This window comes from Erinaceus europaeus, chromosome 16 (assembly GCF_950295315.1).
Source record: "Erinaceus europaeus chromosome 16, mEriEur2.1, whole genome shotgun sequence".
NCBI classification, from domain to species: Eukaryota; Metazoa; Chordata; class Mammalia; order Eulipotyphla; family Erinaceidae; genus Erinaceus; species Erinaceus europaeus.
Window position 1 is genome coordinate 9,899,644 of NC_080177.1, and position 19,545 is coordinate 9,919,188.

General features: G+C 42.9%; 1 protein-coding gene across 1 annotated transcript in view; it reads left to right on the forward strand.

Moving 5' to 3' along the window:
* ADAM10 (ADAM metallopeptidase domain 10) overlaps positions 1 to 19,545 on the forward strand; it is a 114,729-nt gene that overhangs the window by 13,820 nt on the left and 81,364 nt on the right. The window contains exon 2 of the mRNA XM_007533733.3: positions 12,640 to 12,790. Coding sequence (XP_007533795.2) covers positions 12,640 to 12,790 — 151 coding nt within the window. The remainder of the gene's footprint in view (positions 1 to 12,639; positions 12,791 to 19,545) is intronic.

Below are 19,545 nucleotides of genomic sequence, written 5' to 3' on the forward strand. Positions count from 1 at the left end.
GGGGGTGCTTAGTTACAGTGGCTGTGTAAACAGAATACATCTTTTTTTTCCTCCAGGGTTATTGCTGGGCTCGGTGCCTGCACCATGAATCCACCGCTCCTGGAGGCCTTTTTTCCCCCTTTTGTTGCCCTAGTTGTTGCAGCCTCATTGCGGTCATTATTGCCATTGTTGCCGTTGCTTTGTTGTTGGATAGGACAGAGAGAAATGGAGAGAGGAGGGGAAGACAGAGAGAGAGGGGGAGAGAAAGATAGACACCTGCAGACCTGCTTCACCGCCTGTGAAGCGACTCCCCTGCAGGTGGGGAGCCAGGGGCTCGAACCCGCGGGTCCCTGCGCTTTGCACCACGTGCGCTTAACCCACTGCGCCACCGCCCGACTCCCAACAGAATACATCTTAAGTAACACAAGCGAACCTAATGTGATGATCAAAACAGAAGGTCTTAATAAGCAGGATTTAGGAGCATACCAACAGGTATATGAGCTTTATTATAAATTTTTTGTTTAAAGATATGAAATAATGAAGCTTCTTTAACAAGAGTCTTTTAGCCAGATTTTCATGTGCATTTACAAATGTTAGATTTCTAAGACTAGAATGGGAAGAAACAACCTTAGCATAATATCATGAACATATTATATGACAAAAAACTAGAAGATAAATAACCAGGTACAAAATAAAAATGCTCTCACTGTTACTTTGCATGGTTTAGTAATCCTATTCTGGCAAGTTTTTTGTTTTTTCTTAAAAGGATAGAATTATAATTAGCAGAATAAAGTTTAATTTGAAAAAGCCAACAGAGAGAAAAAATATTTTTAGAATTTTGCATACGAAACCCAGGGGTTTGTAAACTTTTACAGAGGCACATGAGAACTGTCATGGGGTGTGGGAATGTGTTCTAACCAATCACCATGAGTGAAACTAAATTTGTACTTGACTTCCTCCAGACATGGTGCCTGTCTTATAATGCTCTGCTCTCCAGCTTATTCAGCTCTGTCATTGTGACAGGAGAGTGATGATGATGTTATGTAAATTAGTGAACATGTAGTTAACTGTGTTACAGGAAAAGGCTAATTCCAACGGGCTTTTAGGTTATTAGCTGACCCCAGGCTTATATTGAGGAGCCATTTTTAAAAAAAAATTTTATCTTTATTTATTTATTGGGTAGAGATTGTCAGAAATTGAGAGGGAAGAGAGAGGAGGGAGGGAAAGAGATAGGGAGATATATAGAGAGAAACAGACACCTGTAGCACTGCTTCACCACTCATGGAGCTTTCCCCTGCAGGTGGGGACCGGGGACTTGACCCTGGGTCCTTACACATTGTAACGTGCACTTAACCAGGTGCGTCACCACTCGTCCCCTATTTCTTTTTGTTTTTTAAATATTTATTTATTTATTCCCATTTGTTGCCTTTGTTGCTTTATTGTTGTAGTTATTGTTGTCATCGTTGTTGGATAGGACAGAGAAATTCAGAGAGGGGAAGACAGAGAGGGGGAGAGAAAGACACCTGCAGACCTGCTTCACCGCTTGTGAAGCGACTCCCTGCAGGTGGGGAGTCCTTGACCCTCTTGTTGCCCTTTTATTGTTGTTGTGGTTATTATTATTGTTGTTATTGTTGTCCTTGTTGTTGGATAGGATATAAATGGAAAGAGGAGGGGAAGACAGAGAGGGGGAGAGAAAGATAGACACCTGCAGACCTGCTTCACCACCTGTGAAGCGACCCTCCTGCAGGTGGGGACGTAGGGGCTCGAACCGGGATCCTTACTCTGGCTCTTGTGTTTACGCCATGTGTGCTTAACCTGCTGCGCTACCACCCTCCCCCCCCTTTTTTTTCACCAGAGCACTGCTCAGCTCTGGTTTATTGTGGTACGGGGGATTGAACCTGGGACTTTGGAGCCTCTGGCATGAGCATCTCTTTGCTTAACCATTATGCTCTCTACCCCTGCTCCCTAACTCTTCACACACTACAATTACTCAGTATGTCTTCTTTGGGTGAGGAGTATGAATTCAACTCTCTGAAGATTCTTTGGCTTACCTTTTTTTTTTTTTGGATGGTTTATTTTTCTGATCTTTGGTAGTTTATTCTCAGATCAGTACTCAGACACTTAAGAGCACCCTGCTTTTTGTTTAGTTTCTTTTTGTCTTTGTCTTTGGCTCTGTTCCAGTAGTTCTAAATGCCTTATTCTCCCGGAACTCAGATATTGCCACCTCAACTGGGTGAGAATACCAAGCTTTAAGTTCCTCTGACCTTGGCCTGTGTAGATCTCACAACATTTGTGTGTCTTCACTTGTATTTTGTGTAATTTTCTAATGGTTTCTGGTGACAGGTTAAATCTATGCCCTTTTTTTTTTTTTTTATCTTCATTGTAGCCAGAAGTGGGGAAAGGGATTTAATAATTTGTGTTTCTTTTCCTTTTTTATTCTCTTGGGAGTCACTTCAGTGCAAATTATTATCAGTTATATCACTTCATGTCACCTTCAACTATAGGGATAGATGGTTTAGTGGTTATGTAAAGAGACTCTCCTTTCTGAGGTGCCAAAGTCCCAGGTTCAGTCTCTGCACCACCATAAGCCAGAGCTGAGCAGTGCTCTGGATTAAAAATAACCATCTATATCTATATATCTCTATCTCTATCTCTATCTCTATCTCTATATCCACACACATATATATCTGTATCTGCTTCCAGTTCTCTAGGAATGACCAGATGTGTTCTATTTCCTTTTATGTTTATTGGTTCTCTTTCTTCCATGGTTTTTGCTCTGGTACTGTGTACGCTATCACACTGTTGGTGATCCCACTGTGGTGTGACATGGAAAGACTGTTTTCCTTCTCTGACACCAACATGTATTTTTCAGGTCAAGTAACTGCCTGCCTCACAGAGCTGATTATCTGTGTTTCCTAGTTGTTCTACCTTTGTGGGGTCATGATCACGTACAACGGGCTAGAGAATTCCAGTGTTCTGCTTGTTCTTGGGATTAAAAGAAAAGTGAGTTGTGTGACCTCTGAGAATTATGAGCAGTCTGAAGTCCACATTCTCATCTGGGTAGTTTGTGTATTTCTTTGGTTGATTGAAAGTGTTGAATACTAGGTTAAACCCACTGTTGTATTAGTACAATAATTTTCATTAAAAAAATGAAAATGAAATCCTTTGATTTGTAGCTTTGGCAATTTCAGGAAGAAATTACTCCCTCTGCAAATTCTCCCACCCTGACTGATTTTGATCACCAGTATGAAGCCCCTGAACAGAGTGCTTGCTGGGCTCCTAAACCCTTGTCAGCCCAGCCCAGCTCATGCTAGTTAGATTAATATTTATTTATTTATTTATTTATTTATTTATTTGTTTATTTACTGATTGTTTCAGTTTTTGAGGCTCCCCCCCCCCATGCAGAAAGCTGTTGGGTTGCTTTTGTTTTCATGGTTTTTTTTGTTTCACTTGATATTGGGGGGAGATCAATTATGTAATAGAGTTTCAACACTTACTGTCAGGTTTTGGAAATAATACTTCTGAGACTACATCATGAATAACTGGTATTTCATGATAGCTAACCGAGGAGTAGAGAAGATGATAATGAAATGGACTCGATACGATGTGTCCCTTGGTGGCATTCTCAACTCTCCCAATTAAAACCCGTGAATCATGTCCTGGCTCCATCATAAAGATTCAGGACATCGTGTGTCAGCAGAAGGACACTCCACACTGCCTTCTGAGGATCTGCTTTCTTAGTGCGTGGCAGACAAAAGCTCTTCCAGTAGTCTCCTCCACCCACACAAATAATTCAGCTTACTCCATGTGCTTCACTAGAGCATTATTAGTTACTTAAACTGAAATGCAGTTTTCTTTTCTTTATATTTATATATATATATACACATATATATACACACACACATATATATATGTATATATATATATATATATATATATATATTTTTTTTTTTTTTTTTTGCCTCCAGGGTTATTGCTGGGGCTCAGTTCCTGCACCATGAATCCACTGCTCCTGGAGACCGTCCCCCCCTTTTGTTGCCCTTGTTGTTGTAGCCTTGTTGTGGTTATTATTGTTGTTGTTGATGTCATTCGTTGTTGGATAGGACAGAGAGAAATGGAGAGAGGAGGGGAAGACAGAGAGGGGGAGAGACAGACAGACACCTGCAGACCTGCTTCACCACCTGTGAAGTGACTCCCCTGTAGGTGGGGAGCCGGGGCTCGAACCAGGATCCTTACGCCGGTCCTTGTGCTTTGTGTGCCTGCTGCACCACCTACCGACCCCCTAAAATATATTTTTACTTATTTATTATTGAATAGAGACAGAGAGATTGAGAAGGGAGTGGGAGGTCAAGAGTGGGAGAGACAAGAGAGACACCTGCAGCCCTGCTTCACCACTTGTGAAGCTTCTTTCCCCCTGCAGGTGGGGACCAGGGGCGTGAACCCAGGTCCTTGCACCACTATATTGTGTGCACTTAACCAGGTGCACTACCGCTTGGCCCCCTTGAAATGCAGTTTTCTTTTTTTTTAAATAAAAAAAAATATTTTATTCATTTTTTAAAAAACATTTTATTCCCTTTTGTTGCCCTTGTTTTATTGTTGTAGTTATTATTGTTGTTGTCGTTGTTGGATAGGACAGAGAGAAATGGAGAGAGGAGGGGAAGACAGAGAGGAGGAGAGAAAGATAGACACCTGCAGACCTGCTTCACCGCCTGTGAAGCGACTCCCCTGCAGGTGGGGAGCCGGGGTTCGAATCGGGATCCTTATCTGGTCCTTGTGCTTTGTGCCACCTGCGCTTAACCCGCTGCGCTACAGCCCGACTCCCGAAATGCAGTTTTCAAAAGCTGATTTTCCTGGGGCTGTGGAGACATCGGTGTAGAGGGATTACATGGAGGGAGGTCCCGTGTTTGATCCCTGACACCAACAACAGAGCTGAGCAGTGCTGGCCAACAAACAGGAAGTGTCAGTAAGAATGAAAAGCTGATTTCTGTGATGCTTAAGGAGTGGAAGCAAGGCCACATTTGTGCTGTGACTTCTCAGGTCACCTGAGAGTTCCGCGTTCCAGCAGAATTAACTACATTTGGTTTTCGGATGAAAAGAATGCCTCCTAGATTCTCATACAGCGGCTTCCACATTCTCAGAATAAAATGCAAGAATGAACCTCAAAAAACTTGTAAGCACTATGCTAATGTAATATTTGGTTTTATTAATTTAATCACTTTAAAACACCAGGCTAGGGGAGTTGATTATTTCTTAGGCCTTGGCTTCATGGTATTTTATCTTTGCCTGTTGCCAAGATAGTTTTTTTAAATTATTAATTTTGTTATTTTATGAGAGAGAGAGTGAGAGAGTTGGCGGGGGGAACAAACTATGCCGCTCTGCTGTGTGTGGTACCAAGGATGGAGCTGAGACCCCTTGCCAGTGCAGCAAGGGCTCTGCCAGCTGCCAAAAGTAGTTTGATTCTGAGACTGGACTCCATTTCCATCTCCTCTGTCAACTCTCTTGAGAGCAGTGTTTTCATGGATGTGGTGAAGTGACCCAGTAGTAGTTTGAATGAAATGACCATTTAAGAAAAGATTCATAGGGTAGATAGCATAGAGACTGTCATGTCTGAGGCTCCGAAGTCCCAGGTTCAATCCTATGTACCACCAGAAGCCAGTGTTCTGAGGGAAAAAAAGATTAATTTACTAGCTGGGGAGGCAGAGAGAACTTAGAGCATTGCTCTGGCAGTCTGAGGGATTGGGGCTCCAATTTAGGGCTGCTTGGTGACAAGTCCTGCACTCTATCTGCTGTTCTGTTATCCCCTGAGCCACTGAACGGCCTGCTCCTGCCAGACTTCTTCGTGACAGACACTTCACACGCATTTAAAGGTGATCATTGTTGTCTCCATTTTATAGATTAAAAAGAAAACAATCTGAGATGAAGAAAACATAACTCACAGCTCCTATATGTTCGTGACTAGGAAGTGTCAGAATTCAAACTCTCTTTCTCTGCTTCCGCATTGATCTGAATGTGTGTGTATTGGTCTCGATGGAGGCTGAGGGGAGGACGTGGAGCTGAGAGTCAAAGCAAAGGAGAATCCCAGAGCAAATAGAGGTGTGACAGGCACGTCAGAGAGAGAGGGCCTGAGCTCTGCAGCGTGTGTGCAGGTGAGAGAGTCACCTGAGTCTGGGCAAAGAGTCTGTGTCTGCAGGGCAGGAAGCGGCACCTATTTTCACTAGCCGGGTAGGAATAACTCATAATTTGTGGAGCAGTGAGTAGTGTCTTGCCTCTGAGATGGGTTATAATTCATCTGACACTAAGTGCACTCCAGAGTTGTCTAATATGAAAGCAGAACTCAGATATTAAACTGGTTTAGGATAACTCTACTCTGTTCTGTAACAAACCGTGAGTGTATTTCTGAGAGTGGGAAAAAACAGTCACAGTGTAATTAATCCATTCAGAGAAGCAGAAAAACACAGCCCTCAATGAAAAGAGTAGCAAAGCAGTTTGAGTCAACTCAGAGCCGATACAGATCAGAATTAGCAGACTAAAGCTATAATCTCACTAGAAGACTGTAACTATATGTCAGATGTTTAAAAAATTAGAGACATTAAAATATCAAATAGACATAAACATAATTTTGGCACATGACAGTACAGTTATTTCAATGGAAATTACACTCGGCGAAATTAACAACAGGTCAGGCATTGCAGAATATCAATACACCAGAAGACCTAGCAATAGGAATTATTCAAAATGAAACAGCAAAGAGAACTTTCAATAAATGAAAAGTGGCCAGAGGGCTATGGAGAAAATTTGAGTGACACAGTTCACTTGTAACTGAGGTCCTGGGGTGGTCTCTTGCTCTGTATCTCTCCATTATTAAAACAGGAAGATCGCTAAAACAATAAAAACACTGCGCCTTCCCCCCTACAAACCTGTTAGGTTGGCCATATGAGACAAGAATATTTTGAGACATACAAAATCTGGAAGAGTTCTTCACCAGCAGAAGAAATAAGAAAGGAGTTCTTCCAGGTAGAAGAAAAATGGTATCAGATATATGTGTGGATTCACACAAAGGAATGAAGAAGCCCTGAAATGGATAGAAAAGATTTTATCTGGCTACTGAAATGTCTTTCAAAGATATGCCTGTTGAAACCAAGAGAAATAGAATCATACAAGTTAACAGGAGCTATAATATCACTAGAAGATATGCTGGGATAAGTTAAAGGTGTTTACTACATGTCCAAAAGCATCCCCTGAAATAAGTAGTTTTGCTAATAAGGGACAAAATGGAATCATACAGTATCCAAAGGAATGAACAGCTAAGATACAGGTAAATATCAAAGGCTGCAAGATAGGTCACCTGGTTAAGATTTAGGCCTCTCTAAGCATTTTAGCGCCCAGGGTTTGAGCCCTGGCTAACTACATGGGAGCACTGTTTGTGCTACAGAGAATGCCATGGATGGTGGAGCAGTGCTGTGTGTGAGAGACACTGACTCTTGATGTGTGTTTGTCTCTTCTTCTGTCTCTAACGGAAATAAAAGTGAAATAAACGAAAGAAAGTTGGTGGTGGTGGTGGGGGGAGCATATGGTTATGCAAACAGATTCTCATGCCTGAGGCTTGTGCCCAGCTTCAGTTGCTGGCACCCCACTGTAAGCCAGGCTGAGCAGTGCTGAGGGGCGCTTAGTTGGCCCAGGAGTGGTAGAGGCACAGATGTGAGTCCTGAGCACTGGAAAAAAAAAATCAAAATTATAGATTTAAATGTAACCACTTTAAGTGTAAATGGGCTAAATACCTCAAAGAGGTCAGACTGAATTGAAAAAAAATCCAGGAGCTGGGCGGTGGTGCAGTGTGTTAAGCGCAGGTGGCGCAAAGTGCAAGGACTGGCATCAGGACCCTGGTTCAAGTCGCTGGCTCCCCACCTGCAGGGGAGTCGCTTCACAGGTGATGAAGCAGGTCTGCAGGTGTCTCTCTCTCTCCCTCTCTGTCTTACCTGTCTCTCTCCATTTCTCTCTGTCCTATCCAACAACGACAGCTATAACAACAACGACGATAAACAACAAGGGCAACAAAAGGAAAAAAAATAATAAAAAAATAAAAGAATGGCTTTAAAAAAAGCAACTCTGTCTGCCTACAGTAAACTCATTTTAAGTACCAAGCCATAAATGGATAAAAGTATAAGGATGGACCAAAATTTACTATGCTAAGTTAAAAAAAAAAGGTGAGAAGGTGAGATTACTATCAGACTAAGTAGATGTTAGAACTAGATTATTATAAAGAATAAAACACAACATTTTATGACGATAAAGAACTGAGTCAAGGCAGCCGGGCGGTGGTGCACTGGGTTGAGCGCACACATTCCTAGGTGCAGCCCTACCTGCAGGGGGTCGCTTCACTAGTGGTGAAGCAGGTCTGCAGGTGTCTTGTCTTTCTCTTGATCTGTCTCCCCCTCCCCTCTCACTTCCTCTCTGTCTTACCTAATAAAAATAGAGAAAGGAAAAAAAAAAAAAGGCCACCAGAGGCAGTGGATTCATAGTCCCAGCACTGAGCCCCAGTAATAACCCCGGTGGGGGGGAAATCTGAGGGTACACAAGGACCGGCATAATGATCCCGCTTCGAGCCTCCGGCTCCTCACCTGCAGGGGAGTCCTTTCACAGGTGATGAAGCAGGTGTGTAGGTGTCTGTCTTTCTCTCCCCCTCTGTCTTCTCCATCTCTCTCCATTTCTCTCTGTCCTGTCTAACAACGAGGACATCAATAACAACAACAACAATAACTATAACAACAATAAAAAAACAAGGACAACAGAAGGGAAAATAAATAAATATAAAAAATAAAAAAATAATAATAGAATTTTGGGAGTCGGGCGGTAGTGCAGTGGGTTAAGCTTAGGTGGCGCAAAGCACAAGGATTGGTGTAAGGATCCTGGTTCGAGCCCTTGGCTCCCCACCTGCAGGGGAGTTGCTTCACAGGTGGTGAAGCAGGTCTGCAGGTGTCTATCTTTCTCTCCCCCCTCTGTCTTCTCCTCCTCTCTCCATTTCTCTCTGTCCTATCCAACAACGATGACAATAATAATAACTACAGCAATAAAAAAAACAACAAGGGCAACGAAAAGGAATAAACAAATATTTAAAAAAACAGAAATTTAAAAATTGATGAAGCAGGGCTTTTGAGATAGTATAATGCAAAAGGTCTCTCTCACTTGAGGCATCAGAGATCCCAGCACCACCACAAGCCAGAGCTGACCAGTGCTTTGGTTGAAAAAAAAAAAAAACCAAACAAACCAAAAATACATCACGTAGCAAAGAATTACAGAGACAGAGAAAAAGAGAACACTCTGCCTGTAATAGAGTAGGTCACTAACAGATCAGAAAGGAATGGCAGACCCGAACAATACCACTGTGCTTGATAATAATTCTTTATCAGACTCTGTCCTTGGTTCTTGACACAGAGCTCCGAAAAACTCTTAGAAATTCCCCACTGATAAGAGCACTGAACACCCTTTGTTCTAATACTTGACCCTTGACCATGGCTTCTCACGCAGGGCTTCTGAAATCTTGGCCATTTCCTGGGTGGTAGGGAGTCTTTTGTTCTTGGGGAGGGGGGTGATCCTGGATGGGGTGCTAGATGACTCCTGAATAAAATCTGGCTTTTAAATCATAATCAAGTGTTTGGAGTTTTCAGCCCCTTCTTTCACCTTCCCTCCTTTGAGATGGGAGGATTGTTGAAAGTGAATTTAAACTTAGCCATGCCAAAGTGATGAAGTCTCTATAAAATTTCAAATGGTATGGGGTTCAGGAAACTTTGGGGGTGGGGTGGGACTAGAGTGTGGCTCACTTGGTTAAGCAGACACATTACAGTGCACAAGGACCCAGGTTCAAGCCCCTGGTCCCCACCTGCGGGAGGAAAGCTTCATGAGTGGTGAAGCAAGGCTGCAGGTGTCACTCTGTCTCTTTCCCTTTTGATATCCTCCTCCCCTTTCAATTTCTCTCCTTCTCTATCCAATAATAAATAAAAAGTGTAATTGAACTTTTTTTTTTTTAAAGAAAACTTCAGGGCTAGTGAGCATGTTAAATGAAGAGGGTGCGGAAGGTTTAGACGCGTTCCCACACACCAGCGTCTTAACAGTGTCTTCTCTCTAGATGTTCATCTGTATTCTTCTTACTCCCGCCCCGCCCCGCCCCCATTATACTTGGTGGTCACCTGCTTCATTGCTCATGAAGTACCCCCACTGCAGGTGCTGTGTGGGGGCTTGAAGCCGGGTCCTGGCACATGGTAATATGTGCACTTAATTGGATGCACCACCGCCCTGTCCCCTCTTCATATTCCCCCCCCCCCTTTTTTTTTTAACCAGAGCACTGCTCAACTCTTGCTTATGGTGGTTGGGGGATTGAACCTGGGACTTTGAAGCCTCAGGCATGAGAATGTTTGCATAACCATTATTGCGATCTCCCCTGCCCCATATCCTTTTTTAAATAGTTCCTGTAAGTTCTGTGGTTAGCAGATTAATCAAGTCCCAGGAGGAAATCACTGAAACCTGATCTGTAAATGATTGCTCAGCACAAAAGACAGTCTGGCCTTGGGGCTAGCATCTAGAGAGGGATAGAGAGAGGGAGGGAGAAAGGAATGGGGAGAGGAGTGTGTGTGTGTGTGTGTGTGTGTGTGTGTGTGTGTGTGTGTGTGTGTGTGTGTGTGTGTGTGTGTGTGTGTGTGTGACTGGACCCGTAATCTGTGGAATCTGAGATCTATCTCTCAGTGGATAGTGTTAGAGGTGAGCTGAATTGTGGGACATCCAGGTGCTGTTGTGAGATAGTTGCTTGGTGTGTGAGAAAGTCTACACAAACTTGGTGATTGGAAGTGTCAGGAGTGAAAAGAAAGAAGATTCACTGGGAAGAAACACAGTAGTGAAGAACTGGGGTTTTCCCTACATAGGAAGGAAAATGCTGGAGACTTTCTTTATACTGTTAAACAACTTGACCTGAAGACATCTCTAGAACACTCTGTTCACAAAGACCAGAGACTGACATTTTTAGAACATTCACCCATTAATAGCAGAATACACATTCTTTTCAGGTGTACACGAAACATTCACACTGACACTATATTCTGGGTCATAAAATAAGAGCGTATTTAAAAGTATTGACATTATACAGAGTATTGTCCTTGGTCTTAGTGGAATTAAGTTAGAAGTTGCTAACATAACTAAAACACTCACCCAGTATTTCTAAACCAAACAACAAACTTCTGAATAGTTCTTATATCATAGAAGAATTCAAGAGAAATTATAGAAGGTATTATGAACATAATTGAAAATGATAATACACTATAGTAAACTCTATGGGAAGCTCTTAAAAAAATAAAGAGCAGTGTTAAAAGGATTCATTCTTAGGAAAGATAGAAACAGGCTGGGTGGATGGATCAGCCTGCCAATGCCCATGTCCAGCAGAGACACAATTACAGAAGCTAGGAGTCTCACCTTCTGTACCCCATAAAGAATTTTGGTTCAGGGAGTCAGGCGGTAGCGCAGTGGGTTAAGCGCACATGGTGCAAAGCACAAGAACCCGTAAGGATCCCAGTTTGAGTCCCCGGCTCCCCACCTCAAGGTGGGTTGCTTCACAGGCGGTGAAGCAGGCCTGCAGGTGTCTGTCTTTCCTCCTCTCTGTCTTCCCCTCCTCTCTCCATTTCTCTCTGTCCTATATAATAACGATGACATCAACAACAACAATAAAAAACAACAAGGCCAACAAAAGGGAAAATAAATAAATAGGAAAAAAAAGCATTTTGGTTCAGTACTCCAAGAGGGGAGAAATGTTAGGGGAAGATGACCAGAGGGCTCTGCCTAGGCTCCTCTCTGTCACCAGCCGCGTGTGTCTGCACTCACCCGTGATTTGGTGGGTTCCTGAAGTCGTTCTAGTCCTGTCTTGTTTCAGTCCCAGGTGGTCTCCTTTGGTGTTCCTAGTTGATCCGCCGAACAGAGGGCTCTGAACTCAAATTCCATCAGGAACAGTCTAACCAAAATTCTAGCAAATTCAAGCCAATACTGTTGTAAAAGCTAATACTCCATGACCAAGCATGGCTTGCCTCAGTATTGTGAGGTTGATTTTAACGTAAGAGAATCAATCAGTTTAATTTGCCATGCTAATAAGCTAACAAAGTAATCCATGCAGTTATTCTAGTTTGGCAGATGTAAAAGAAATATGTGACCAAAAAAAAAAAAAAAAAAAAAAAAGGAAAGAAAAAAATCAGTATTTGTTCCCAAGAACATTTTTTTCAAGGATATTTCCCCAAGATGTCAAAGGACATCTATAACAAACCTATTCCTAACATCTATACTTTTGTGTAGGGTTGAAACAAAACCTTCTATTATGATAAATAAAAAATATTCAACAGAAAGAACTAGGTTAGACACTTTTTGGATACTTAATTTATAGGTACTTGAATGAGTTTGGGTTCTTATTTAGTTTGGTACGGGCAGCCTGTGCACTGTTGCACTGGTTAGAGTGTTGGATTCAAGAGCCTGAGGTCCCAAGTTTGATCCCTAGCATTGTAGGTATCAGAATAGATCCTCAGGTTTTCTCACTCTTCTCATTAATGAATAGATAAAATCTTTAAAGCAGAACAAGACAAAACTAGAATGTGTCTTCAAGATGGTACTAATTCAGCTGTTTGTTTTTTATAGGTCAGTATGGGAATCCTTTAAATAAATACATTAGGCATTATGAAGGATTGTCTTATGACGTGGATTCATTACACCAGAAACACCAGCGTGCCAAAAGAGCAGTTTCCCACGAGGACCAATTTTTACGCCTAAATTTCCATGCCCATGGGAGGTAAGTAAACTTACTGCTGACTGAAGTTCCCCTGTATTCGGTCTATGTTAAAATAAAAACCAAACCAACCAAACAAAAACAACCTACAAAACTGCGCTGTAAAATTTTTCCTTCTTTAATGAAAAGGTTTCCACTTGGAAGTTGAGCATCTTCTGAAATTTGGTGTCATCTTAATAATGCCGTCTTTTAACACCTAACCATGCCATAGACCCTGGGTTTGGTTCCTGGCACTGTGTAATGGGGCAGGGACAACTCTATGGATGGCGGAGTGGTTCTTTGGTGTGTATTCTTCCTCCGACCTGCAAATATGTAGATTAAAAAGAGATCAAATCAGGGGAGCTGCTTAGTCATATATCACGTCTGCAAGGCTCTCAGTTCAGTCCTAGTGCTGCATAAAAACAAATGAACAGGGATTGCCCTTTTCTTATGAACCAGTGAGATGGGAATGTTTTTCAGATTTCTGAGTCCGATCCTCTAGCTATATTTATTATTGGAGAATATGTCTTTAAAGAAGATTCTGTGTTCATTGTGCTACCTGTTATGTAGTTTATGGTCAGTATTTTTGTCTTTTGATGCAACAGTGGAAGGTAGTTGGTTGAATGCTGTTAAAAAAAAAATCATTGAAATTTTCATGAACTCAGTCTCTCAGCTTTAAAATGACGACTCATAGACAGATTACCTGCTGTACTGCTCAGTTGTCTGGCTGTCAGGGATGAAGTGGAGCCAAGTGACAGGGGAGAATCAGTCTTGATTATTTATTCCTTGCTGAAGTTCAGGTACAAAAATTTTATATATATCACATCCCCATCTCTCTCCTCAGAGAGAGAGTGAGAGAGACCACAGCACTGAAGCCTCCTTCACTGTGGTGGGTGCTGAACTTGAAGCAAAGCAGGGCACTATCCAAATGAGCTTTGCTGCTGTCCTTATAAACATTATATTTTTACAATTTTAATTATTTAATTATTTTATTTTATTGCCACCAGGGTGATTACTGGGACTTGGTGCTTGCACGACAAATCCACAGCTCCTGGTGGCCATTTTTTCCTCCCTTCCCTTTCCCCTTCCCCTCTCTTTCCTTTGATTGGCCAGAGAGGAATTGAGGATGGGGGAGATAGGGAGAGAGAACGAGAGACACCTGCAGCCCTGCTTCGCCGCTTGTGTAGCTCCCCCTGCAGGTGGGGGCTGGGGGCTTGGACCTGGCTCCTTCTACATGGTCACATGTGCTACCACCCAGCCCCCCGTTTTCTTATTTACTCTCACCTGAGTTCAGGCCCCTGGCATCCTCCTGTGTGGGGGAAGCTCCACAGGTGGGGGATCAGTGCTGCAAGTGTAACGCGCCCCCCCCTCCATTACTCCCCTGCCGCTCTCATAAAGGAAAGGAGAAGAGATACAAAAAAAGTGACTGCCAGGAATGGTGGCGTCGTGTGCAGGCACCAAGCTCTAGTGACAGTCCTGGTGCCAAACAAGCCAGAGTTTCATCTCCTCACTGCCCAACCAAATATGATAAATATTGCTGCATTCACGGTAAACCATAGCCTCCCAGCCCTCCCCAAAGTATCATCCTACAGCTGAGGAAAGCCAGGCTCAGCTACGTAATGTGGCTGTTTTGTGGTTTTGATGATGCTTACTACCTGTCCGCCAGGGCTCTGCACTTGTGCGCGTCTACCAAAGAACATCTTTTCCATATTTTCTGTTTTCTTTGTGACCGCGAAGGCCCGGTCTCTCCCAGGATCGCTCAGTCTTAGTGCAGAGAAGCAGAGAGCCCGCAGCACCTCTGCAGTGCTCAGGAGACGCCGAGTTTCCATGGTGCTCCTCTGTGGTGCCGAGGACTCAGACCAGGGCCCTTGCACATGTGTGTTCTTCCAGCGAGCAAGTTCTTGTCCTCCTCCCCCACTGAAAAAAATATGACCAGAATTGTTGTGAAAAACAATACATTTTCTGCATATGGAAATGAATGTGTTGTTTTCCATATTGCAAAGTCATGACTATTGTAGAAAAAAGTACTTCTGAGTTATAAAGTGTGCTTTAAAATGAAGGAGGGAAGAAGATTCATTTCAGAGTCTGTTTGTTCTTCTAGATAAAAATTTTAGTGGTAGCAATACATCTACATTTTTATGGCCCCGAACTTCAGATGTTTTTGAATTGCTCATTCTTTATTAGTACCATAAAATAGCAAGCAATCATTAGGTCTCCTAAGTTCTTAGTGACCATCTCAATTTTAATATGTTCCAAATACGCTTTGACTGAGAGAAAGGAGAAGTGGAGGCTATAGCTGCCTTTGATTTGGATACTATATTCCCTTTGCATTATTAGGTTTTTATTAGATCCATAATTTATGTTGTATATGTGGCAAAGGCAGATCCCTAGTGCGCTCTCCCCCTTCCCCCGTGTGTGTGTGTGTGTGTGTGTGTGTGTGTGAGAGAGAGAGAGAGAGAGAGAGGGAGTATATAGTACAAGTACAAGCATGAGAGTATGTACTGTTTAGTCATCCAAAAATATTTAATTGACTACTAGTTAAAAGTTACCTCCTTTAGGCTGTGGATGATGTGTAAAACAGACACGTTGAACAGGAGGAACCAGATATGCTTAAGAGGAAAGTATGATGTGGCATTATGTGGATAAAATGATATGATGATGGAAAGGAGAAATTTACTTCTGGCGCAAGTTTTTAGAAGAGGCTGTAGGCCGAAGAAGTTTCCTGTTGTGTGTGAATAGTCACCTTTTAACAGACGTTTGTTTCAGTTAGCTACAGATGCACTAAATTTTCTACAATGGATCCAAATTGAGATCGTTCATTTTGTCGTTTCAGTTATTGCACCTGAAAACTCACACTGTCTCAGCGTTTGCGCTTCAAACACAGCCATTGTAGCTGCTTCTAGCATGCTTCGGATAAGCGTGTGGTCATACAGTAGTTTCAGTGTTCTCTCTTCCTGAAATACTGGGCTGTCAGAAAAGTCATGATGTCTTTTTCTATGCAAAAATATGTCATGACTTTTCTGGTGTAGGAAGGAGATCAGCAAAGTGACCTGGCATGTTTACAGGATTCCTTCAGAGTCGTTCTTCCTTCTCCATCATACACCAAATGCTAGTTGTGGTACATTACAAACCATCCTCATTAGGATTTGTATCTGTGTGTGAATTTGGTTAACACTGCTTTGCAATGCCAACGAGCAGACTGATCATGATAAAGCAGCCCCGTGTTGATTGGGAGATCAAATGTTGTTGGGAATTGCCTTTTGGAGTGACTGGACCCTAGCTAGCTAGTATGCCAGCTAGTAACATGTGAGCTGACCCTGCACTTGGTGACTAGATCTGCTACTGCTATTTCTCTTTTAAAGCATAGCAAATGGAACTTATTTCTTCTGTCCATAGAGTGAAGATTAGTCCCCTGGAGTCAGAAGTATGTCATTACAGAATACAGTGCATACGCACACAGAGGAATATACTGGCCAGAGGTCCAGCTTAATTATGACTTGTAATTCTGGGTATTGTGGAAAAATGCTGGCCTTCCCTTTGGCTGTGGGCACCCAGGTGCCAATGCCCATTTGAGACCTCAAGCCTCACATTGTTTGGGCCCACCAGACCCTGAGCCCATAGTTATTGTGATTCTTTTTGACCGATAGGGTTTGGTCTTACCTAGGAGTGCTGGATCTTGGTGGCCACACATGGCTGTGAACCCTGGGTGATTGTCTAGGCCCACTTCAGTTTGGTTTTGGTGCCATACTCATTCCTAGGCACTTGGGACAGTGAACACCTGACCTCGCTCAACCTCAGACTTGATGTATGGTGGCCTGTGGGCATTTTCTTCATTGAACCTGGAGGGACCAGGATCAGATGGAGTTTTCTAGAGAATTCTACCAAACTTTCAAAAAAAAAGTCTCTTTCAAAAAAGATGAAGGAAAGGAAATTCTCCCAAAGACTTTTTTTTTTTTTGCCTCCAGAGTTATCGCTAGGGCTCGGTTCCTGCACCACGAATCCACTGCTCCTGGTGGCCGTCTATTTTCCACTGTTGTTGTTGGCTAGGACAGAGAGAAATAGAGGAGGGGAAGACAGAGAGGGAGAGAAAGACAGACACCTGCTTCACCGCCTGTGAAATGACTCCCCTGCGGATCGGGAGCCGGGGACTTGAACTGGGACCTTTGGGCTGGACCTTGTACTTTGCACTACGGGCGCTTAATCTGGTGCACGACCACCTGGCCCCTCCCAGAGACTTTTTTAATGCAGCCAACATTAGCTCTGCCACCACTAGCAGACTGGGACGTCTCAAGAAAAGGAGCAGTGCTGAACAGTATCCCTACTGAACACAGATACAGAGATCCTCAGAAGAATCTCAGCACCCAAATTCCTCAACAACAGTCAAAGTCTGACACATCCAGGGATACAAGGAAGGTTCAACATGTGCAAATCTATTCATGTAATACAGTCCACCGACATCATATGGTCACGTGATACAGATGTAGGAAAGACCTTTGGCAAGATTCAACACCTGTTTCTAATTAAAAAAACAAACAAACACCACCTCTTATAAAATGTGGCTAGAAATAACAGGAAACCTAACACTTGTGCCAGAAAGTGGGCCAAATCGGCACCCAGATACTTCACCAAAGACACCAGCGGCCAGTAGATAGAGGAAGACACACCCACTTATCTATCACTTAGCGGGGGAATGCAAATCAAGGCCACAGTGAACCTATTGCCTCACACTTTTTTGATAAGCTTATATCAAAAAGGTGAGAAACCAGTGCTGACTTTTGTGTACTGTTGGTGGGAATGTAAGTCGGTTCAGTTCCTAGGAAAAACAGGATGGAGGTTTCTCAGAAAATTAAAAATAGTACTGCCGTAGGATCCGGCAGTGCTGCTCCACGACACAGTACTGGTATATGGTATATATATTTTTATATTGAATTATGTCTTTCTTGCATGTGCCTGTACTTTTTAGACCCTCTCTACATATCTTGTTCTCCCAATTACAGACTTTGGGGCAGTCATACTGCCTTGATAGTTTGATTTTTTTCATCATTTAGTCAGTTTCAGATTTGGTGATTCACATCTACCGGCTTTTCATTTGAGTGGAAAACCACATAGCAAGGAAGGTTGTGACTGTATAAGGGATAGTTATGTGTAAGGTGGGTAGAGGAAGTGCTGTGGAAATTCTGAGCCTTCAGAGTGGAGTCCTCTTCTGACTTGGCATGCGCTATCTAGAGGTTTCTTTTGAACCTTAGTTTCTTTCTTTCTTTTTTAAAATCTTTTATTTACTTGATAGAGACAGCCAGAAATCAAGAGGGAAGGGAGAGATCAAGAGGGAAAGAGGCAGAGAGACACCTGCAGCACCGCTTCACCACTTGCAAAGCTTTCCTCCTACAGTTGGGGACCGGGACTCAAAGCTGGGTCTTTGCACATTGTAACGTGTGCGCTCAACCAGATGTGCCACCACCCGGCCCCTAAACCTTAGTTTCTTCATAGTAAAACCTTACAGCTTGAGGCTGGGAAGAATGCTCAGTGATAGAGCACAGGATTGTAAACCTGAGGTCCTAGGCCCAGTATCTGACTTTCCATATGCTGTGCTTGAGTGGTGCTTTGATCAATCGCTCTCTCATTGAAAGAAAACAAAATGAAACAACAAAAGCAGGGTCAGGTGGTAGCGCAGAGGGTTAAAGGCAGGTGGCTGCAAAGCAATCCTGGTTCCCACCCCCGACTCCCCACCTGCAGGGGGGTTGTTTCGCAGGTGGTGGAGCAGGTCTGTAGGTGTCTATTTTTCTCTTCCCCTTCTCTGTCTTCCTGTCCCCTCTCAATTTCTCTCTGTTCTATCCAACAACAACAAACAACAACAACATTAACAACAGTAATCACCACAATAGTGATAAAACAACAAGGGCAACAAAAAAGGGAAAAAAATGGCCTCCAGGAGCAGTGGATTCATGGTGCAGGCACCGAGCCCCAGCGATAACCCTGGAGGCAAAAACAAAACAAAACAAAACAAAACAAAAAACAATGTGCAGTGGTCAGGTGGTGGCGCACCTGGTTGAGCACATGTTACATTGCGCAAGGACCTGGGTTTGAGGCCCTGGTCCCCACCTGCAGGGAGAAAGCTTCGAGTGGTGAAACAGTGTTGCAGGTCTCTTATCTGTTTCTCAATCACTCCCTACTCTCAATTTCTGTCTGTCTTTATCCAATTAGTAAACACAATTAACAAAATAAAAATAAAATAAACATGCAAGCAAAGCCCCAAAATCAACCTTAGAGTTGGATGAGATAATACTTAACTCCCTTCTCATTCAAAAATTCTACAAAATACATTAGTAATATTCAAGTAACTGAATTGAAAGACATGCGGTCTAGACAGAAATGAGCCATTTTTCTGCTTCGTTCCTTCCTTCTTTCCTTTTTTTTTTTTTTTTTTACCAGAACATTAATCAGCTCTGGTTTATGGTAATACAGGGGATTGAACCTGGGACCTTGGAGCCTCAGGCATGAGAGTCTGTGCGCATAGCCATTGTGCTCTCTACCTCTGTCCCTGAAGATCTTAATAATGGACTCAAGTATGTAAATCAAGTATGTAAATACAGTGGTAGGGCACCTGCCTTTCACATACGAGGCCTTGAGTTTAATACCTGACGGCACATGGAATGCCAAGGAACAGTATGGATAGAACTCCCTGGATGATGGAACAGTGCTTTGATACTTCTTCCTTTTGCTCCACCCCCCATATAATATACATTGGGAGGTTAGTAAGTGATTTCAAACATGCCAGACTC